The sequence below is a fragment of the Nipponia nippon genome, unplaced genomic scaffold, assembly GCF_047370975.1.
Source record: "Nipponia nippon isolate SJK-2023a ecotype South Korea unplaced genomic scaffold, ASM4737097v1 scaffold_1, whole genome shotgun sequence".
NCBI lineage: Eukaryota > Metazoa > Chordata > Aves > Pelecaniformes > Threskiornithidae > Nipponia > Nipponia nippon.
This window is the reverse complement of record NW_028262290.1, coordinates 24,150,276-24,174,247: the sequence shown is the minus strand read 5'-3', so window position 1 is coordinate 24,174,247 and position 23,972 is coordinate 24,150,276. Positions and strand designations below refer to the sequence as shown.

Here is a 23,972-nt window from a genome sequence, read left to right as displayed (position 1 = left end):
TTCTGTGGATGCTGGTGTCTTCCAAACAGTTCTGAGAGAAAGTAATTTTTGTTGGTTTTTCTAAAAACATTACAATCATATTTTAAACAAGCAAGTTAATTACAGTAAAGTGTTTATTCTGTACTTCTTTTTATCATGTGTTTTTTAGGAATTCACCTGTGATTTAAGCAGTTAGAGCAAAAAACATGAGATAGAAATATGCTATGTAGCTATAGTGAATGTGACAAAGTATAATATATAACTAGTAAGAAATTTTATGATATACTAACTATAATTGATTCCAGTGATTTGTCTGTTAAAGCCAATCCAAATAATTGTAACATCTGTCAAAAACCAACCACTAGCATGAAAACCTTTTCACATTTTGCACTTAATAAACTATTTTATACATAAACTACCTTATTGTTTATATTAAAAACTAAAAAATATTCAGTCTGTTCCAGCCATTCTAACAAAAACTTTAATAAGTAGACATTGCATAAAAATGACACAATCCAGCAGTTATTTGGTAAGGCCAGCATAATCATAAATTTACCATCCATGCTTTTCCAAAAATACTAACCCATATTGTTCTCCCTGGACCTGTTGCAGGGATGACTAATCCAGCTGCTGAGGTCTCCCTTTATGTGTTTGATGGAACACTTGGCTTGCTAGACTACAGCTGTGTGTTTATGTGCAGTGCACACCTGCAGAGGCCTGACAAATAGCTGTAGTATGCAGAGTATACAAAATTACCCTGGCAGTGCTGCAAATAAGGAAGTTTCTGTTTTGAAGTCCATATGTGTGTGAGCTTGAGATGCCAGCTGGGGTATTTATGTTGCATTGCACAGATGTAAAACTGCCAACTGATTTTATACCAAATAAAGGCTAATCTTTTTATACATACTTGGTGTCAGAGTTATGAAGTGGTACATAAGAATGTTCTCACGACTTAGCTCTTTTAAAATAAAAGCTGACATTAAAAATGCTTGAACTTGCAATATGCATAGAGGGTAAAGATAAAAACGTACTGTATTTACCTAGATATCTGCTATAGCACAGTATCTTAAGGGTTTTATTATTAGTGATGTGTAGTTATTAGCTGCACATAATCAGGACTTGATTTATTGTATGCATGTACACTATACTATATATCCTTTTTTCCAGGAGGTCACTTCAGCTCTGTGTTGAATCCAGTTTATGGGTTCTGAAATGCGAAAGCCCAATTTATATAGCTACTTAACTTGAAAGCTTTTGCTTTCCTATTTACAAATGTGTTTAAGCACAGTGATAATTTTTCATCAAATATACATATTTTGAAAATTATCATTGTTAGTAGACCTTGTTTTTGAAGATACTTTTAAAGGTAACATTTGCCTTCAAATACTTAAGAAATTAAAATGGAAGCACTAATGTCATTTGCTAAAACTAACAAATAGCACAGATGTGTCTTGATCATTTTAGTCAGTACCTTGACTAGTACGAACCAGTCACAAAGACAACAAGGCGAAATGAATAGTTTGTTTTGATGGTTCACTGCATATACTTAAATACTGCATACTTAATCCTTTTTAAATGCATAAAAGGAGGGCTTGGGGGAGGGGGTTAATGTGCAGATGTGAAAGTGGACAGTTTCTGTGCTTCTGACTACTCGCTTTGGAAGTTCCTTAAGCACTTAGTTACATTTTAGGCTTAACACGCTTTCCCTTCAATTACACTTGTTTTTTTTTTTTTTTTTCCATTACTGTATCAAGTGATTTTAGTGCTGGTTTTAGTTTGTTGTTTATTCCGGGCTGCTAAAACTTTTGAACATGTGTAGAATTCTGCTTTGGCTTACTCTGTCACAATGTATACTTGAAACACATTTATGCTAAATGTGTAAGAACAAAGAAAATGGGAGCAACATTGAAGTATATCACTATAGAATGTGTCCTAAAGGACTTAGGAATTTATTTTGCTAAATGTAACGTACAGCTTAGAAATGACTAGCCATCCCACACAGCTCACCAGCCTGGTGGAGCTTTTTAAACCAAAAGAATTTCATACAGACATATGTGCGCATGCACACGCTCACCCCGAGATAGCAGTCTTGGGCTTCCTGAGCTTAAAGTTAACATCTGCAAATATCCCCCAGAAACTCAAACATTATCCAGATTCACAAGGTTCCAAAATACAGTTTCTTGATTACTAAATTTTAGAGCAGAAATTTCAGGCGTTATTATTAGTTAGCTGAAGAGGTAATGACGTACTGCAAGTGGAAGGAAGAGTTGAGTTGTACCCCCATAATACTGCAGAGGCGTGTCTTCTTGGCTGATATAAGAGTTAAGTGTGCCTGTGAGATGCTTGTACTACCATTAACTGCTGAGAACGAGTCTATATAGCAGAGAAGGCTGGGAAACAATACAGAATGCCAAATGTGAGTGAAAAATGGATAACACTTCAAAAGAAGTTACTTCTGCTAGATGAGTATAGGAAGTCTTAATTGTTGTTATATCCTCTATTTAGGAAGTGTATTTAAGACTAAAAGAGCAGAATTCTGTTGGTGTGTGAGGAAATATGTTGCAAAGATGGTTTAGCTATTTTGTGTCAGGGCCAGCTCTCTTATAGAAGGATATCACTTCAAACAGATTGCCGCCACTGCAGGTTGCAAACACAATTGAAGGCTTCTAGTTCTCAGCTCATGCACAGATGTCTTTCAATAAGTTTAGCCAGTAATTTCTTCAAATTGCTCGGTTTATCAGCAGCACATGTCATCAATCCTGGAGTGGTTGCTCAAGTCAAACTACAGAATCCTTAGCTTACAGACACAGCTGCAAACAGGTGAACAGGCAGAAAGTAATTTGTGCAGCTTGGTGGCTGTCAGACAAAAGACAGACAATCTGTGTTTAAAACAGATTGCAGGCCTTGCATGAGCCAGACAAAAGGGATTTCTACAACTGCAAATAATTCCAAGGTTAACATATTTTCCTTTCTGCCATTAGGTGATTTGTTAAAATTGGAAACAATGAGCATTATAAATCTACACAGAAACTAGAGATAAGATGAAAGAGAAAAACAGATCGCTAAATAAGTTTACATCCTTCTGTTGAAAAGCATACAACTGGCATTCATATAGGCCTCCTCTTTATAAACTAAGCCGAGCTATAATACATATAAGGACATAGAGTACATATTTGAAATTGTGGTAAGGATGTCTAATTGGCAAAAGAAACAACATTGTAAAAAGAGTAAGTTCTTAGTAATGTTCCTTTTTTTTTTCTTTTCAAGTTCTCCTTTGGATATCATTCTAAAATTCTGTGAAGATTTATCAGGATCTCATTTTAACTTTGAAGTCCTCTACTTCCTCAGATATTTTAATATTGGGTAGATTTAGCAAGATTTACTGTACTAAGAATATCAAAGTTAAAATTTGTAACAAACAAGCTTACTGTAGTGCTAATCTAATTACAGTAAGTTAGAAAACATGTGCTTCCCCAATCACAGGTATTACTTCTTCAAATGTGTGACTATAGAATATCCATTCCTTCCACTTCTCATGGGCTCTGTAAACTTGCCTTGACCTCAAAACGTCTTCTGCAGCATTCCATGAGGTACTAATCAAGCTAATGTAATATAGCCCTTCTTCCTGTTTCGTTCAGTGAGTAAGTACTTACGTGCAATAATATTGATGGGTAATTCTATGCTTAGTTTAAGTTTCCTGGCAAATTTATTTTCCATGTTATTTAAAACTTATCAACATAGAGATATGTGGATGCAAGAAGATGCAAAGAGTAACTGTCTACTTTAGGATAGCATCTGGTTTTGTGAAGATACAGTTCTCTGCATAGAGGATAAATCAGTCTGCTAAGGACACTGTTTGAAATACATTGAAATCAATATGCTTTCTGTGTGTAATATAGTAATGCGTATTACAGTGAATTCATGAATACAGTTGTATGATTCTGGTTAATCATGCGAAAGTGTTTACAGAAGTTATTTAAATTTTCCCTGTTTTTTAAATGAAAAACAGGAGCTTACTTAGTAGTATGTTCTTTTTGTTAAGTGGTCACGCCTATGTTACATACTTGAGTCCACTATGAATGTTGCAATAGCCTAACAATAGCGTTCTTCAATTATGGCAAGTTTATACTTTTATCAGAATAAAGTAATAAATAATTCTGCAGGGAAACCTTACACTGGGGTTGAGTTGAAGAATTCCTTAAATTTCTCAACTAATAAAGAAGTATGTCACAAGCACGTGCTTTAATAAGTTATAGTATGGAAGTAGCCTTTTTCATGCTTTTTTTTGACAAAATGCTAATTCCAAGATTAAACTGCGTCCTTAGTATAAGCTACGTTACAGGACTTTCCTTGTATTCGGATTTTCTTCTTTTTTGTACCTTAATAGACAGTAAGATTTTTAACCTCTCAGAAATTAATCATGTTAATGGAGACTTTCTATTCTTTGGCCAGGGAAGACATACATGTTACCTTTTTTTTTTTTAATGCTGACAGCATGTGTGTTGCTTGTTGGTTGTGCAGGGTATATGCTGTAGATTGTAACCTGACATTGTTATGGTGTTAGCATGTATGGGCTTCATGTATTCACTGTGAAGGTGAGATCATCATCTTTAAAGGATGGTTTTAATTTGTGTTGGTGAATCAAGTGGATACTGTATTTAAAGAGGGGGAAAAAAGTGTACTCATGCAGGTTGCTGTCTGCAGTCCAAATTGCTGATCAGAGAGTCTTTATACACATCGGTAATGTGCTGTGCAATATAAGCTGAAATATATTCCACAAGGGAGGAAAACGGAATAGGTTACATACGCTGTTCCTAAGTGCAATGAATATAAAACTCCATTACTCACTTTAAGCAGGTGCTTTTTATATGAGGCTTTAAAGAAATATAAAACTGCTGGTGAAATGATTGGTTTGTACAGACACGACTTAACTTCCAGTACTTTGACCAGATAAAGAGGCTAAAAATATTTCTACAAACATTTCTTTAATGATTTCAAGGATTAAAGGTTAATATCCTCCTGGTGTAAGAAACTGCCATTCCAGACACTAAATGTACTGTTTCTCTTTAAGTCCTCAGTAGTTGCGTAGAATATTTAAAAGAAAATATAAACATTTTTATTAAACTTAGAGCATTGTGTTTTTAAGTTTCTATCCTAAACAATGTATATTTAAATTGCTCGGAGGAGCATAGTGATATCATAAAGAAATGCAGTGCGATATAGAAAACTGTGAGTAAGAATGATACTGCAGTTGGAAACAAACTCATCTTTAAAGAAAGTGAAATCTTGTCATCTATGTGCGTGGAAAACTGTACGTGAAGGGATAGCCTCAGATCTTTCTGTTCTTTAAAGCAGCATATACTGTCTGAGAAGGAAAATCATGGGGAGACTGTTCAAGATAATACTGATATACTGTGTTTTAATCTTTTCCCAAGTAATTTCTGTCGTGTTGTACTTACCCACCCTGTCTGAATTCCTGTTTTCCTGCCATTTCCTATTCCTTTGCATTCAGTGTCCCCAGCAGCATCCTCTGTTGTCTGTCTTTCAACCACGTGCCTGCCGGTTTTCTTCACCTCCCAACTGAAAGATGTTAATGTTCTCTTTTGCTTCCCCCACCATCCCCAGCAATCAGGAAATCAAACTGTTCATGATTACAACTTAAATGTTAGTTCTTTATTATTTTTTGATAATACTGTTACTGAATACATCTGCTCTTCTTTTGAATTTTTACAAACCTTTGGAGTTTCTTTACTTCTTGAAGAATTACTGTGTCCATCCTCTAGAATCCTTAGTTTGTTGACCTTTTTACTGGTCCATAACTGTTCTGTCCTATATGCAATTGTCTCAAATTGAGCTTGGGAGTGACTTCAGTCATTACATATTCTGTTTGACAGCAAGCAGATCATGTGTGTTACAGGGAAGCTCACACCTATGTGTAGGTCCAGGTGAGATCGGCATTTCTTGTCTCTTGCATACTGGGTATGTTGCATAGCACTTTAAGGTTTGCATCTGCTCTGGTGAATGAGGCTTTTTAAGGGCAAAGGAATACAAACTCGTAGGAAACCAGGCTTTATCAGTTTCATAGTTGCCAAATAGCTTATTTAAATAGATATGTCTTAGAGAAATGAGCTCCACAGTTGAAACAGAAGGTGATGAGATCTGAGATGAGCTCTGGTTCCTCTAAGACTTTGTTCTTTCGTCCTACATTTTGCTGTCCTAGAAAGCTGTAGATGTCCTTTTTCTCTAGTTGCTACACACCTTTTTACTAAAAGAGCTGTAAAATGCAGGCTTTATTCCAGAGCCTAAGATATATTGTGCCTTATGCTTAGCACATTTGAAGAGAAGGCATTTAAACGGGTACTGGATTGAACTTGAACTAGACTTAGTAGAAACTCAGGATAGAAAATGCAGGTCAGGTTTTTTGTGATCATATTAGCATATATTAATGAGAAAAAGTGTTTTAATATACTTGTTGAGATTTTGCATGAGCTGTTGAACTTACCCTCAGATACACCAAAACTTCTGTATTTGAAAGGGATAGAAATCTTAAAAGACTAAGATGGAAGCAACTGATTGCGAGCGCATGCGTCCAACCAAAGGGTGTGCTACTAGGGATGGAAACTGTAAGCTCTTTCCTCTGTCCATCTGTCTGTCTTTTTCAGGATCTTGCTTCAAATACCTTATGGTGAAAGTTTCTTAAGTTCTTATTTATCTGTATCCTGGAAGCATTTGCATCCATGTCATTTTTAGCATTTGTCTACTGACAATGTATAGATGCAAGGATTAATAGGACATGCTTTTTGAGAGTTAAAAATTCAGATTCTAATAGTGTTTCTGCGTTTTCTTGGAAGACAAAAGTTATGCATTAACTTGGGCTGTTACTATTTCTCTCAAGTGATACAGCGGTATCTGAAATGCAGCTGTCGAATCGTGCAGATAGGAAAAATCAATCCTTTTCTTCTTTTTGAACCTCTATTTACAACAGCAGGAACAGTGCCACTAAAGCCACTTTAATCCTGTGTCCTGACCAGTGTCGTGTTGCCAAATCTAAAATAATAGCTTCAATTAGGTATCCTTATAATTGACAATGCCTAAATAGCCTGAATGTTTGCAATAATAAGGTTAATAATAGTAAGTTGCCCAAAACCACACTTTTCACAGCAATGTTTTAGAGCTATTTGCAGTACTATATATGTTTAAAGATGGAAGGTGGTATTCCTTCTCTAAATGTTGGCTATTTAGATCAAAAGGAGCAGCAGTCAGACTATGCATAGATTGTGTTTCTGTACCCTACACTGAGAATGTTTCAGGACGGTCCTTGTCCTTTTGATAGGTTGTGGTAGTAAGTCTGTGAATGTTTGCTGGCCAGCCTTAGTACAGTGGGTAAAGGGAGTTCTGAAACATTTCCCAGCTCTGGTGTGTTTTCAGAAAAGGTGGGTTTTTTTTTTCAGTGGTAGCTGTTCAGTTCTTCTATAAGCATTCAAAATTAAAGCATTATTTTACCTGACTGGATAATCACTTAAAACAGACTATCAATAAAGAATTATTCAAAGGTGCTTCTGACCTAGAATGCCTTAAACATATTATTCCAAATGTTCTGTGATTTCTTCAATATTGGTTTTCAGTCTTTGAATCACAGGTTTCTTATTTAACTGTTCATTTGAAGCCAGATTTTAGAAAAATCAAGAAGTTTGTGGATTAAGGCAGATGGGGACCTGTATGAAGGCCGTTGTGTGGAGTCTTGAAATGGAAATGTAGCAACGGGGATTTGCCACATTTAAGTGACTCTCCCTATAGGTGAAATGCTGCTGTTCTTTAGCAAGCTGGGAAATTTTTTGCGATATGTAAATCTCCATTACTAAATGACGGTCCTACATCTGTTTTAGTGTTTAGGAAATGGAGAAGCCTTAATTAGTTTGCAGGCAGTTTAAGGATTAAAGTGGTTAGTTACAGAGATTTTAATATTGATCTCCAAGGTGAAGACCAGTGTATGACTGGCTGTGTGCTTGGCCCTGAAATCCGTCTGTGAAAATACTGGAAGTACATGAGGAGATTCATTTTTGTGTTATGTATGTGCATACATATGGTTTTTGCAGCTTATGTTCTGATGAAGAGGATGTTAGATACTTACCCTGATAAATATTTTGTCATTGTTGCCCAGGAAGAAAGCAGCTTGACATCTTTAGAGAGTATTTCAGTCTGTCAATAACTGCTTTCACCCTTCCATGCATTTACTTTTCCTTTGAGTACCATGGCTGAAGAGAAGATGAAAGCAGAGGTATTTTTCAGGACAAGTTTCTTTTAGGTGTGGAACTGTGACACAAGAAGCTTGAGACAGTAGAACATCTGTCCAACTCACCATACATTAGAGGCAAGACAAGTCTACCTTAATCCTGTTGTTATTGCCCTGTTAAGTCTTGGAAGTGGGTGGAGATGAAACAATAATTTCTTAGAACAGTGGTATGAAGACTGAAAACTGGTTGACACAGTTACAAGAAAATAAGTAATTATGATAATCAGAATAGCAATAGTAATGCTAAATAAAGTTGAGTTAGGAAAAAAAAAATAGACCTGTCCTTTGACACCTCCTTAAAATAAGCTGCCTGAATGACTGTTTTGAAGAAGGAAAATAGTAGCCTGTGAGTGTCTATGTTAGGGCTGCAAAATGTGGTATGCAGACTATGGTGACATTAAAAATGTGGAATTGTTAACACAGTAAAGATGTTTGGGGAACTTCATCACAAAGATTTAGTTTTCCTACAGAAAAAACTGAGGAAGTATTTATAACCTGGCTTCTATGTTGTAGAAAATCTCTCTTTTTCTCTGAAAAAAAAAAAAAAAAAAAAAAAGGGGGAGGGGGGTAGGAGGGGAGAAAAAACCCCAAACACAAAACCCTAGTGTTGTCTCTTCAGGTGTTGTGTGCGAGGAAGCACAGCGATCGAAAGAGATGTTGACGGTCCTATGCTGCTGCTGGTTTACTGCAACGAAGCACATGAGAGCTCATGCTCTCACAATGCTTTGAATGTGAGAAGTAGGACTGATGCCAGCTAGAGCTGGTCTTTGTGGCTTCTATTATGTTCGTACTGCAAGGAGGAGGGAATTAAGTTTGGTTTTAGCTTCAAGTTCCTCAGAAGTGCCATCTCTCTAACTAAGTTCAGTACAGACCTTCAGAAATTCTCACTGAGGGCACTCCTTAAGTAGACACCTAACACAAATGAGTATCTCTCAGGAAAGAAATGAGGTTTCTCTTATGCTTTGATTTGTTTACTAGCTTTTCAGTGTTAGTCATGTAAAACTTAAATATATGTTTCTGTGAAAATAATTGGACATTTTTTTCTTGATTCCAATAAGACTTAGGCATAAATGTTATTTTGTTTGGTTAATAGCTCCTTGCTTTTATTCATGGATTGATCTTTTTACTGAGTTTGAAATTATTTTGACGTGTATGTGACAGTCTTTTAGTGTATCATGTTGCCAAACCATAGTTTATTGGTACTTAATGCTTTAAATATTGAAATTTTTCCTTCTGAAGCCATAACCTAAATATGGGGAGAGTTCATGTGGAGCTGCTTCTAGAAGTTTTAGTCATGCCTTATTCATTTCCTATTTCATATTTTGCAGTTCTCTCTTTTTTTATGATCTTTCTAAAGAATTATTTATTGTATTTCAGGGATTTGGCAGCACAGAGTCCTGACTCTTGTCCTCAGAATCAGTAACATACCTCTTTTGCTGGTTTCCTGTCTTTTCTATTGATCAGTTTAGATTTTGTCTCTTGGTTTTCCATTAATCATTGCAAATTCACCTTATTACAAACAGATTGGTAAAAGATGTATAGGCCATGGGTAAAATCATTAATTAGGTAACTTTTTTTTTAACAGGTCTTAAATGATTGCTCAGCATTAATAGGCTTGTTAGCAGAAATCCTGGGCTGATCTATAAAGACACATTTGTGACCTGCCTTTAAGTGTTTGATTCCCTCCTGCTTGCACATAGAATGTCACTGAATGCAGGGAGCTGGGGCAAGCTATGTAGTTGGGTCATGTACATGAAGAGGACCAAAGCTATGACCAGAAAAGTAGGGAGGAGGATGTGAATGCCTGCTTTAAAGTGTGGGAGAACCTTCCTCGATGGTGTGATACTTCTGTAAGTGTTTCTAGAACGGAATGGCTCTTTAGGCTTGGAGTTAAAGTGAGTTAGTGTGCACAAGGGCATAGTAGATTTTAAGTTAAAAAGCCTTTCTGCCTATTTTTGGGTTCTGCAGTGTGGAAAGAACAGCTTTTTAGGTCTCTGGTGATGTGTTATATTCCATGTGTGATAGTCTGATTCAACTACAACAGATTATGCTTGATCAAGTATAAGCATGGTTACATATTGGGAAGGAAACACTTTATTTTCACTGCAAATAGTTCTACAGTGGGCAAGATGTTGAAAATCACACAACTAGAAAATTGTCATTTTTATCTGGAAGCAGGCATAGGTTATATTTGGTGGAGACAGGTATATGTATCTCTCTCTCTCCATAAAGTCTTTGATTACCATGTTCCTGATGAAAATAATAAATTAACTAAAGAAAATGTGAGGTGTACTGAAAAACAAACATGGTTGCTTTGTTCTCCAATTTTGACTATGCTGAGCAACAAAGTCAAGTAAATCACAGTGCTGCTTTTGAAAGTGTGATTCCAGAAGAGTGAGTACAGCACAAATTCTACTTTGTTGTCTTGCACCTTGGAAATAAGCCTTTCTCAGGCTTCGTTTGCAGGACGTTGAATTTGGATAATGTTGCTGTTGGCAATGATAGATTTGGTTTCCCTGGTTCCTCTTTGAATTCATGCTCAATGTCTTAATTAAAATCTTGCGGAGTGTTTGTCTCCATGCTAAATTTGCATTTGTATTTGGAGGCATGGAACATTTCTTATCTAGAAGTTTTAACATCTTCCTGCTCAATCAATCACCTGAGAAAACACTACTTCTAAAAGGTTTATAAACATTGTTGGGAGGGAAGGAAGCCCCAGCGTTTACTCGCTTAAACATTTGTTTGCTGAAATAGGTATTTAAGGAATATTTTAGCTATGTGTACAACTGTTGAGACTTTGATTTTATAATTATATTATCATGATGAAAGAGATAATAAGGGAAAATATTTGGGAAGGACTAAAGTTACAGGGATGGAAACTACAGATAGTCAGAGGCACATGTAGGAAACAAGGCTTCTTTCTTCTCTATAGAGCAGCTTGCCAATTTGACAAGTTTATGAGGGGATGGTTCATCATTTCCAAAAATTTTCAGAGACTGAAGAAAATGTGCTGTTTCCCTATATTAAACCTATTCATTATAAATGGTTCACCAAAGTGTCTAAACTTTCTGTGCTTTGAAAAAGATACCTGTAACTGGGCAAGGGGAATCACCTTAGGTTCAGGTGATATTTGGTTTTGTGATGAAGGTCTAGTTAGACATCCTAAGTTCCTTATTCCTTATTGTAGGCTCTGTATAGGACTCTAATAAATGGGTTTTCTGAGTATCCCTCAGTCCAGGGCTGTGAGACCTTAGCAGAATTAACTTTTCTTGCAACTTCTCTTTGATTACTGTGGTGTGCTGTGGTTATCAGGTGTTAAAACAGAGCAGGATGATGTTGCCATTTGATGTCAAAGCAATGTAGAAAAGGAGGGGCATGATTATGCTATCTTTTCCTAATACTTTTCTATTTTCTTTTCAAATAGTTGAAAACAACTGAGAAAGTGTTCATCCTATCCCTGTAACAGGTGTTCCAGAAAGAAATAGCTTATTACTGCTATCAGTTACTACTTCGTATGCATTAAAATATAGTTGTTAATTATATGATCATGTATTGTGGGTTTGTGGGTTTCTTGAAGGCCAAGCTCTTCAGCTTTCCTAGCTTTCCATCATGATCCCTAATTGCTGGCTGGGTGAAAAACAGTGCACTGGCTAGTTTGAGCTATGCTTTGCTGACTGTCATGCATATGCTGACTGGTCAGGTAACAGGACAAATATACCCACATTTTCATGAAGATTGTAGGAAATAAATGTCTTTGAAAATGCTGCCGTATCTTGCTGAAATTCAACAAGTCCAGAAGTTATTTGGTGAGGGAATATGAGTGAACAGAAACAAATAGGGAGCACGATCACGTGCAACTTGGTTCCTTGTTTTCAAATATGATACTAAAACAAAATTCAAGTTACACATGTAACTAACATGCAAATGTCTTAATGCAGAGAGGTTGTCCAGGGTAATGCATCTAAAAGTGGACTTCATGATGGAAAACATTTCGTTTTAATGTTAAAAAATCTTCCATAGTGAAGTGAGAGAAATGTATCGGACATCACACCTTGTATTTTGAGGCATAAAAATGTTGCTGAAAGATGGAAACAGCAAGAAGCTACCAGTTTTGAGAAGACTTGAAAGATGAGGGTCAAATTATGAACTCAAATTTGTTTTGCTTTGACTGTAATCTCGGCTGCTACTAACAGTATTTTATAATCTTTGTTTTGGAATAGGCAGAAGACAAGGGAAAACACACTTTTTTATTTTTTTTTAATTTTTTTTAATTTTTTTTAAACACAATGGCCTCTATTTGCACAAGTTTATAGGAAGTATGAGGAGGCAGAGCCAAGACTAGGAAATACCCACAGATACGCTATCTGCTTTTGACAAATTCATGTGTTGTGTCTGATACCACACCTTAGACCAAAGGGGATTTTCAGCTTTAAAAGAGGCTTACCCCGGGCAAGACTGGGAATGAGGGTATATTCACAAGACTAAAACTCGTAGCTGATCTTTCAGACTGAGAGCTACTGGTAGCTGATCTTTCAGACAGAGAACCGGTGGGATGTTGTAGTGGCAGGCACACAAATGGGTTGCAGTGAGCATTCTTTGAGCCTGAAGCCTTTCCTGAATCACAAGTTCAGAAAAGGCTGGGCGTACTTCGACCACAGAAGACAGGTTAAATTTTGATAAGAAAGTATGCATAATATGTGGAACCTACTTTCACATGGCAGTATAGTTTACTAAATACCATGTGTCCCTTTGTGTGCTGCTTCTATCTTCCTACCTTGGAAAGTACTTTTTATTCAGAAATTATTTTAATGTCTTACCAGAACAAAACTTAAATATATGTCAAGAAGTCTGCTTACCAATGACTTCATATGCACTACCAAATATACTTCAATGGTTAGGAACTGGAATAGGCACAGTGAACTAAGCACAATTACCAGGTTTAATCCTAAATCTTCTGTTTCCTATAACTTTTAGGAATTTTTCCTTTCTAGTTAATATATGTTAAAGGTTGTTCTTTGGGTTAAGTCTTTGAGAGGTTTAGCAAAAATCTGAGTTTATTCTGTAGAGAATATATTAAGTTTCTTTAATGTGTGTAACTATCTTGAAATACATATTAAAATGCTTTTAATTTTTTTTTAATCTGATATTCCATAATACTTTCCTTTCATAATTATGGATTTTGGAACAAATTCTATGTTACATATGCAAGGAAACAGTTCCATAATTATACTAATGTTTGCATAATTAACAAGCTGCGTGCCAATTTTAACTGACAAATTCCAAGTCACTTTTGCATGAGGGGAAAAAAAACCATAAAAAATGGTAACTTCTGTTAGTTTTTCCTTTCGTACTTCTTACAGGTATTGAAACTATTTATTTCTAATTTGCAAGTAAATTTATGTATATTTTTTCTGATAGGCAGCGTTGTAGAGAATAGGAGGGCTGGCTTCCTCCACCCATGCTCTGGGGCTGTTTTGGGGGCTGCCCTTGAGCTCTGCCAACGTATCTCAGTCCTGACTTGTAAGATTCCCGGCTGCTGCTGCCGCGGTTCTAGGCAGCTCTTCAGAAGTGACTGCCAATTGCACCGATTTCTTCCAACCGGTGCAGTAGTTTTCTGGTGTGCACAAATGGGGGTTGAGGAAAGACCACCAAAACATATTTCCACTTGTGACCTAAGGCGAGGTTTGAACTCCAGTTTCCGTTGAAAAATGTCAAGTGTGCCGTTGGCCTTCTGTGCTGTTCAGCTGCATGGATTTAATGCTTTACTTTGCTACTGCGTAAAATGTTGTTGTCTAAATGTAAGCTGAAAACACTTAGTCATTTTAAGATCCTGAAATGAAAGGGTCATAATAAAAACATGAAAGAGAATAGTTGAGGTGGCGCTTATAAAGTGAAAACAAAAGTGTATGTATGTGTATATATACTTATTTATTATTCCAATTTCTAAGTGGTCTTGTGTGTTTTCCTGACCGTATCTATCTATATTTTATGCATAACCGTTTGTATTAAAATGCCCATATACAGCATTCTCTCACTTCCATTTAAAAACTGTGAATCACAACAAAAATGCTATAAGAACATCTAAGGTAGATAATTAAAGTATAATTACATTTAAATGCCTTGGTGAAGGAATATAAAAATATTTAAATTCAACAGGCTAGTACATTTGCAGTTTTCTTTTATTAGGTGTGAAATCTAAGAATCCCCTGCCAACTCTTGAGGGCTCAATCCAGAATGTTGAATTGAAGTACTGCGGCACATCATTGGTCAAATGTGCCTCTGGGACCGTGGGATCAATAAAAATTTGTGCCAAAGCCCCAGGTATGTGCAGCTGGACCATGTAAAACTTTATTGCCTGTATAGGAGAATTGGCCTTGCTTTTTACAAGGAGAGTTACTGAAACAAGAATTTACTCATTGTTCCTATGAATCAGAGAGGTTTTTTTGTATTCTGTTTTGGGGGTTTTTATTATTATTGTTAAGTGTGCCAGGATGATCCAGTCTGGCCCCAGTATACTCAGTTTTTACACTGAAAAAAAAATAAAGATGTTGTTTTTTTTCTGCTGAGACAAATATTAATCTAAAAGCACTGAAGAAATAACTCTGCATTTTCGTATTACACAGAATATTTGCATCTTGCTTTATTTGTAGCATAATTTGGATGTATTCTGTTTATTGTTTAATGTCTCATTTTCCATTAATGCTACAAGTATGTATTTTGCTTGTGAAGTTTTTGAGGGCTCTGTGATAAATAGTTTTTAAATTTCTTTAATAGACTTTTTCTTGAAGAACATGCAGGAACTTTTCCGATCAATGTCTATGATCTCCTCACATATAAAGGCAGCTAATGTCAAGAACATTAAAAATGTAGTGTTTTTAACTCTAAATTGGGTTAATGGTGATTTTTAAAGATATTATTTTATAAGGTTGGGATAGAAATTACTATTTTAAAGAGAATTGGTTACTTTATTTGAAGTCCTCCTGGATGTAAAGACGTTTACAAGATAACATTAAGGAAGCTGTTTAATAGTTTATATGAGATTGCTCTTTCTATTTCCTCTTTTAATTCTGTACTTACAATGTTAATAGCTGTTGTCTTTGGACTAGTGAATGTTTATGTGTTGAAAATTTATCTTGTTGCAGTAAAGGCTGTAAGGAGTCTAATCTTTATCTTAGGTGATGGTGGAAAAGAGAAGCTGATTCCTTTAATTCAAGGCCCTTCGGACACCAGAGACTTACACAGCAGTAAATGGCTCAATGAGAGTAGAAAGCCAGAATCTCTCTTAGCTCCAGATTTGGTAGCCTTTACAATCCAAATTCCACAGTATATGGACTACAGCCATAATTCTGGTAAGTGCAAAACTCTTGTTAAGCTGGTATCGCATTACATTTTTTCCTATCCAATGTAATATTCAAAAGAGGGGCTTGGTATAAAACGTGCCAAATGCCAAAGTATCTTTTTCACATACTGTGCACACATTAGAATTACTTTAGCTCACTGTGAGACACAAAAACTAAAAGCAGCATTTTGATGTATGTCTCCTTCAATAAGGAATGCTTCATTTGCTTTTTAAATTATTTGTACAGAACCTTTTGTAAACTTTGGGGGGGGGTGGGGGCAGGATCCATGTTGAAAATACGAGTTTTATTCTTTCTTCCCTTTATCTGTTGGGTTGAGCTTCTTATACAGAAGTTGGCATACTGAATTCCAAATGGTTCATATAAATTTGCAGCATAATTTATAATTAAATTAAGAATTTGTTTTTCATAAAATTAATAATAAAAAGGTGATTTTTAAAATGCTACAGAGCACACATTTGATGTCATCAAACTTGGTGTTGTGGTGGATTTAAATGAGAGGTTAATATTTTCAGAGATTTGCTTAGGTAAATTTAAGGGTGGTGTTGACTTTGTGGGCATAAATACTTTTACCTGACATTCTTATGGTTTCTGTGGGCTTTAAACGAAACATTGGTCTGTTTTAAGCAACACTGACAATTTTGAAATGTATCGAGTTTAAAATAACTATAATACAGTTTGTGAAATACACATAGATCTAGGTTTTGCTGTCAGTACGGTGCATTTTAAAAATCATGCTTTTGTGTTTTTAAAAGTTTATCCTGTTGCTATGCTAAGAGTGGAATCAAACGGGAAATAAAAAGAACCCCAAACCATCTAGTTTAAGGAAAGCAAAAAAAATTAACTGACCCCAATATTATGAAATACAAAAGTAAACTGAAAAGTGTGCTTTTTCTTCTCTAAGTTTTTTCATGTGTAATGGTTGTTGAATGTCGTTAGTCTGAACAGTAACAGTGAATTTATTACCATCTTTTTAATTTTTATGTGTATATGTAAGCAACATTTGATTCTTACGCAAAGTAAATATTTGCAAGCACTGTGCACTCCAGCAGTTGGTATGTTATTTTTTTTCAGTAACTGTACTTGTATGTTTCTTGGAGAGCATTATGTTTGAAATGTTTACAGCAGTGTTTTTATAACAATTATCTTAAGTTCCTGCCCTAAAACATTGCTGAAAAGCAATTCATGATTCAACAGTCTCTGAATTATTCAGATCTGTTTTTTAAAAAAAAGTGAAAATCTGTTGCACCTGTTGTCTCACTTAAGTAGCTTTTAAATGTTCATAATAATAATATTTATTACTATTATTAAATATTGCATTTTCTGCCTTTTTTGAGGATCTTCTCAGTTTAATTTTTTTTTTGTCTTACAATATTAATCACATTTTAAAGGAGCTGTGCATACTTCCCTATATTATAGAATTATTGCTTTTGGTACAGGTCACAGTACATTTTAGCTCATCAGCATTATGGATAGTCCAATTAGATAGCAGAGAGTACTTGATAGGTTGTGACAGGAGATGCCTATGAGAATTAAGGCACCGACAAATGAAGTGCAGGCCAGCTTCATATGCAGGGACTTTGAGAGGCAGAAAATTGGTTTGTAATAGACAGGTGTCTGTGATACCTGCTTTGTAGATGAATGGAGATACATTTAAAATGCTAAGATTTTAGAACTGGAAATTTACTGGATACTTCACCTGCCCCCGCCCTGCCTCAGTGCCTCAGGGAAATGGTATTTGTACTGAGTGGTAGTCGCTAACCTGCGTGCTCAGACTCTAGCTCTGCTTCTGAAGAGTGTACTGCAAATGATTTTGTGGCTTTTGTTTTTGTTTGGTTTGGGTTGGGGTTTTTTTGTTTGTTTTTTTTTGGTTTTTTTTTTTTTTTAATCTAGGAAAAATTAATGTTTGAACAATCTCAGGTTCCATACAAAGGATGAGGGAGTTCATTAAAGCCTTCACTTTCAAATACTTGCTGAAGGAAGTGAAGCAATTTAATACAGGAGATATGGCTATCCTTTTCATTACAACTGGGAAAACTACATGGAGAGAAAACATGAAGTGATCTGAGAGCATAAAAATGTTTTTGCTGTCAGTTGCAGTCACTTCTGGGAATTAAGGAAGCTATACTGGATAATTTGACAGCAAATTCAACTTATGCCTCAGGGGAATGAAAGGGTTGTTTAAAGCTGTACTACTGGAGATGATTGTGCAGTACTGAAGTTGTGCTATTTGAGCAATTTATCCTAATAATGTTAGATATGATGTTCTGGAATAGGAATTTGGACTACAGAGAAGAGTGAAGAGAGTAGTGCAACCTGCTTGTAGAAAGATTCATTCTTTCTTCATGCAGAAAGAAGCCATCCAGGAGAGATGAGAAAAATCATCTAGAATTGCTCAGGGTTATCAGATTGCTGGAGATAGGCCAGGGTTGGCCAAGTCTGCTAACTCTGTGTATAAAGTGTATATATACAAATAGCTGTATAACTGATGCTCTCGCAATACACACTATTGCTCAAAAGAGCTAAGGGGGGCAGCAGTTCCAGCTTGGTGGGATTGGGTAAGTTGTCACCCAGCACTCGGATAAATTCAGTTTACTTCTCCCCATATACAAGGATTCAGAAAACTTTGCAAACTCAATGTCAGTGGTGCTGCTGGTCACACCATGCAGCGGGGCAGGGGGTATTGGAGCTGTACAAAGCTAAAGAGCTGCAAGTTAGCCACCTCTGTTAAGAACAGAGAATGATATAATATCTTTTTGTGTGTAAAACCAAGAGAAGCAATTGCAGGGGAATTTCTGGGTACTCTGGAAGAATCTCAGAATATAATACAATACCTATGGAAGTGACTTTTAGAAATTTTTTGCTTGTATAGAAACTAGTGAAGGAAGAGTAATTAATTCATTATGCATCTGTGAAGTTGGATGGAAAACAACTTGATCTAAAATCAAACGAGTTATTTGGATATAAAATGCCAAGGAGGAGGTTGTGCAAATGGCATGAGGTTCTTGAATAAATCAGGGTATATCTACCTGGAGAAGAGGTAGGGGACCTTTCCTCCTCCTCTCCCTGTTGACTCAGCAACTGTCTACTGTCTTGTACCACTTGAATCATATGATCCAGGGTGACCAGGACGGTTGTGCAGCTTCCTTTTACTGCTTGTCTGTAGGTGGCCCTGCAGAGATTGAGGGTGTATTTACAAATTGAGCGATAAAGCATTTCACACTAGTACTTTATTTATTTATTTATTTATTTATTTATTTATTTATTTCACTTGTTGCTGCTGAGAGGAAGAGAAAAAAATACGGTTCTAGTAGTACCACACTGCATTGAATATAATCAGCAAAGGAAAAAACTCTATAAAATGTAATTCGAAAAAGGGCAGCATTGAAGTGTGTGATGTATAGCACATACAGGCAAAGTAAGTATTACCTATAACAAGCACATACACTGATGATTACTTAGCAAGAGTGTTTTACTGTTTACAAAGTCTCGTTAGCACAGTGGAAAACTGATCCACCTATGGCAGAGGAAGTATTTAGAGACAAAGAATATAAATATGATTTTTTTTTTTTTGTCCTCAAATACAAGTCTGCATGCTGGTGCTTTTAATTTTGGATACTTCTGTTGTATGAAAAACTACCCCAGGTATCTCTGTGCAGAGTTGTAAAAATCAGTGGTTATGCCTCCCAGTCTTTATCTAAACTGCAGCATATAAAATAAATACAAGAAAGGAGATTATTCCATTACCCCAGGGCTTGGGAAGGTCTTCTTACTGCTTCTCTAAAATAACCCTGGCTTTATTAACCTTTGGAGCAAGCTGCAGACCTTGTTTGTTTCACCTGGCCTTTGAGAGAAATAGGGAGATTTTCAAAATGAATGCTGGTGTTAGTATTTAATTATGAGCAGCTGTTGAATAGATGAGGTGAGCTGATTAAGCTCTATTTGGTTTGCCATATTGAATAATTGGGAGTGCATGCACAGCCGGTGTATGGAGAGCTTTATTACATATAAATCAAGAGGAACTAAAATAAAAAATACAATTAATAGTTTTCTTTGAGATCAGTTTAAATATTCAGTAATGCAGCAGTGAAATAAGGGAGTAAACAACAGTACCTGTATTAATATCATGCTCATGCACGGTAAACTGATACACCCACTGGAGCAAAGTAAGAGTGAGAAGGCTTCTCCAGTTTGTGAAAGCTGCATGAAGGCTGAAGAACAAATACTCAACCTTGTAAAAGTTGATGTTTCTCATTTAAGTGATATTTTTCTTAAATTTCCACAGATTTTTGGATTTTTTTTTTTTTCTCCACTGTCAATATTTTGTGAGTTTAGATAAGATCACTCCATTCTCCCCCCACCAGGACAAAATAATTTGTGAAGTGAAAATATTTTTAAGACTGAAGAAAGCATATCTTCAGACATGAAAAAGTGCCATAAATATTGTACCAGCAGGTACGTTATTTTTTTTCCTGTCACAAAACAGCTGATTTTTATCTGTTGAAATGTATTTGAAAGGAGGTGAGAGATTTTTACATATGCTTGATTTTTGCGTACACACCTATATATGCCCCCAAATTCCCCTTTCTTGCAGTTAAAGCCTGTCATTGATGTATTTTTTTATTTAATTTTGACTGCTTAGACTGGGGATACTGCAAAGTCTGGATTTTTAAAGCTGGAACAATGATATTTTTTAAGTTCTCAGTTCTAATTTGAGTGCTTGTGCTAGTAAATAAAAAAAAAAAACGTGTAAAAGGGAATTCATAAACTAGTTTGGAGTATTTTGGAAAGATTTGACACAATGAATGAGTAAAAACGCTTAATATATTGGAGTAATTAAAGACAATTCACATTTGTGGTTTGGGCATGAATGTGTAAAAATTATACCCATCTATCTTATTACATTTCCTTTTCTCTCCCTGAGGATTTCACTATGTACTTTATCTGTAATTGTTGCCAGTTTTCTATCAAGTTCCCACTGGGCTTCTGGTGCAAAAAATCTTATCCTCTCGATGACAGAGCTTGCCTGAATGATTTCATGCTCTTAGCATTTTTGTTCACGGGAATTAGGGGCAGAATGTAACTGCAGCTGAACATAGCATCTATTTTTGTAATTTTGAAGTTTAGACTCTGTTATTGGAACTAAATGAAGAGATGCAGGTGTTCTCCAGTTCAGGTCCTTTGGGATTTTTTGATGGTAGATGCTTGAAAAGAAAATGCATGTGTTTCCAGAGTCAAACAGCAGCTGTGGACAAGGATTTATGTTTTTCTCAGAACTTTGGGATTTCAAAATGTTACATTTAATCACATGCACAGAAAGGAGAGCAAATGTTAAAGATGTTACATATAAAACTCAGGGACTGATCTTTTTACCATACCAACTAGTTGTGGGAATAGAGGAACAAAGTGATCTTTAATCTTAATATGAACAATTTCAAAAGGATTATGATAGTTGCCAGGACTCTGGTCTTTTGAGAACTGTGCTCTTGCAGCGCACAACATTTATATCCTCTTAATTGCTTTTAAAATCTGGCTTATTCTCATATTTTGCCTTGGAAAAATATGAATGCTAATAGTATAAGTTACTGAAAACACAGTATTCATGTAGTCTTATGTTGGAGTAGGGTGAATTTAAATTCAGATAAGTATACATTTTTAGATTATTTTTTTCTAGTAGTGTCCTGTAGCTTTAAAAATCGGATTAAAAATAACAGTTCAAATGCCTGAACTGCGAGACTAAATGTAGAAATTTTTGAAGTTACAGAACTTGTGGGCAGAAGTATTTTGTGGTAATGCAATTTCTCCCTCGCTTTCTCTCCCATGATTTTGAAATTAGTTGATTGTAGTAAACAAAATGTCTGACATCTTTTAATTTTATCAGAAGTTCAAGTCAGGGCAGCAGATGGTGGTACTACTGAGCAGTTCAGGACGGGAGGATGGTGTGGGGAAGAGCAAGTTGGTAACAGTGGTAAATGCAAGTTAGTTAATACCTGTCTGAGAAAGTAAAAGCCTCTTCTAAAATGCATTTAATTTTGTACATTTACCAGCTTGTGAGTGCTCCATCCTCCCCCATTACCTTCTCAGCTCAATATATTGTGCACTACAGCCAGGTTAAGTATCAAGTATTATATATAGACCTGAATACCTCTGTATCTACTGTCTTACAAAGATTCAGCACTTACTACTTTTTCTGAGAGGGAAGTAAACTTGTCCTCAAGCACAGTCTGTTGCTCTACTGGCTCCAGTTATGAATTTCATGTCCATGGGAGTAGCAACAGGGAGGGACATACTATACTACGCTAACTGGATTAACATTATTTCCAGTGGGTTGCATAACTCTGGCAACTGGCAGTAAGTTCTGGTTACAGAAAGGTAATTGCGCAATCCAGGAATAAGGCAGCTTGTTCAACTTTCCATCAAGTTATTCTGCAAATCCTCTTGGTGGAAGAGGTGTTTTCATCTCCCTGCTTAAGTTGCATTCAGTTTCTCTCAATAAGCCATAAATCCTTCAGCAATACGTGTACCCTAGAATTCTGAAATTGTGCTTAAATAGGATTCTGAGTTTTGTAAAATGGTACTTGAAAAAATTGATGTTAAAAAAAAAAAAAGGCAAAAAAAGAGAAAAGCTACACTCTGTCCTATCAGTTGTTAGGAAGTCAGCCTCTGTTGTTAAGTTCCCTGAAAACAGTTCTGTTTTTCTTTCAAGCCTGACCGACTGTGAGATATACTGTTCAGCTGCACTATGGAAGTCAACAAAGTAGTATCTTTAGCCAAACAAGTGCTTTTGCCTTTTTCCAATTTCCTTTTCTTAACAGTATCACTTAAGAGCTTTCGGTAATGTGGCAAAATAAGAACAAAACTTGGACAATGAAGATGGGGACTCAACTCCAAATAGCAGGAGCCTGAGACATTGCACTAGGAAATCTGTTGAGCGAGGGAGCTGGAAAGCCTGATTCTGCTCTGGGTTAATACCTTTTTCTTTAGAAACTCATTGCCTGACTTTCTCTTTTCTTTTAACTCAGGATATTAGCGTTCTGCTTATAGATAATGTAGTCGATCTTGTAGCTCTTGGGATAGGAGTTTGTGCTTCAGTATTGGCAACTGAAGATTTGAGCTCTTGAGTGGTGGGTAATAGGGGTTATGCAGGCTTTAAAGTGCATAAAGGAACTGTCCCCACCTTCTCTTTAATCAGTTCATAACCTAGAAAATTCTGTAAAAGTAACTAAAAAAAAAGTTGTTAAAAAAACTTTTTTTTTTTTTTAAAAGAAACCTTTTAACTCATTAAATGTGTAAAAGTTAGGGAATGGCAGATATGAGATTCTCTCTGCTGTGCTTATTTTGTGTCTATGCATGTGTGTTCCATAGGATCTCTGTTCGCTTTACAATCTGGCAGTATCAAAGTGTTTCATATGGCCATCAAAGTCATATTTAACACTTCCGGTATTTAAAAAAAAAAAAACAACAACCAAAAATCTAAGTGTGGGTTCAAATGATAACCTCTATTTCCATAACAGTATAGGATAATGTATCTGTGCTTCATATATTTATGAAAATGCATTCACTGTTTCCACTTGTGGCATCTGGAAAAGCAAGGTGACTAGATACTTACTGATGGTGCAGAGAGGTTTGGAAATGTGACAGGCATAGGCTCTCAGCAATGGCTGACACATAGCTTTGGACACTGAAATCTGTTTTTAATTGAGAAAATATATGTTGGCCAACATATTGGGATAGCTCCTACTCATTTTGAAAAAATGCCATGGGATCTTTAACTTCCATTTGGACGCTTCCCAGACATGGGCATAAGGGACTGTAACTGTTTACTTTCAAATGGTGTTTAAACTGTTTCCAGGTTTTATAATTGAATTATATTGCTCTCACTACCGGTTTGGTGATGTAAATGATTCATATAACATGGCTATTTTTTTGTAATGAAATGCTAAATAGATATCACTGAATATCAGTACACTTTTGGTGGTAAAATATAAATGCATTTTGACCAGGTCAATTTTTGTTTTTCAGAGTTTCATAAAAAGTGATTAAATAACATTTTATTGAACAGAAATATAGCACATTTGATGAAAAACAGCATTAAATGAAGTATCTGCATTATTTTAATGCAGAAATTATGGTCTAAGTATATATTTGTTTCTAACTCTGAATTTTTTTTTTCTCAGTAATTTTTATGGTTCAGCTCTGTAGTAGGTTAAAAAGAAGCTACAAGTCACTCCAAAGATTCCAATGCTCTGGTTATAATACACACAAATGGACTAACAGTCTCATTTATATGGTTTAGGATGCAGTCTTAAATACACAGAGTGTTCAACCACATTGCCCCCTTC

At 35.8% G+C, this 23,972-nt stretch overlaps 1 protein-coding gene across 7 annotated transcripts in view; it reads left to right on the top strand.

Moving 5' to 3' along the window:
* VPS13B (vacuolar protein sorting 13 homolog B) overlaps nucleotides 1-23,972 on the top strand; it is a 483,190-nt gene that overhangs the window by 139,960 nt on the left and 319,258 nt on the right. For all 7 annotated transcript variants that reach the window (XM_087749030.1, XM_087749012.1, XM_087749022.1 and 4 more), the window contains exons 18-19: nucleotides 14,459-14,593; nucleotides 15,448-15,621. In XM_087749030.1, coding sequence (XP_087605156.1) covers nucleotides 14,459-14,593; nucleotides 15,448-15,621 — 309 coding nt within the window. The remainder of the gene's footprint in view (nucleotides 1-14,458; nucleotides 14,594-15,447; nucleotides 15,622-23,972) is intronic.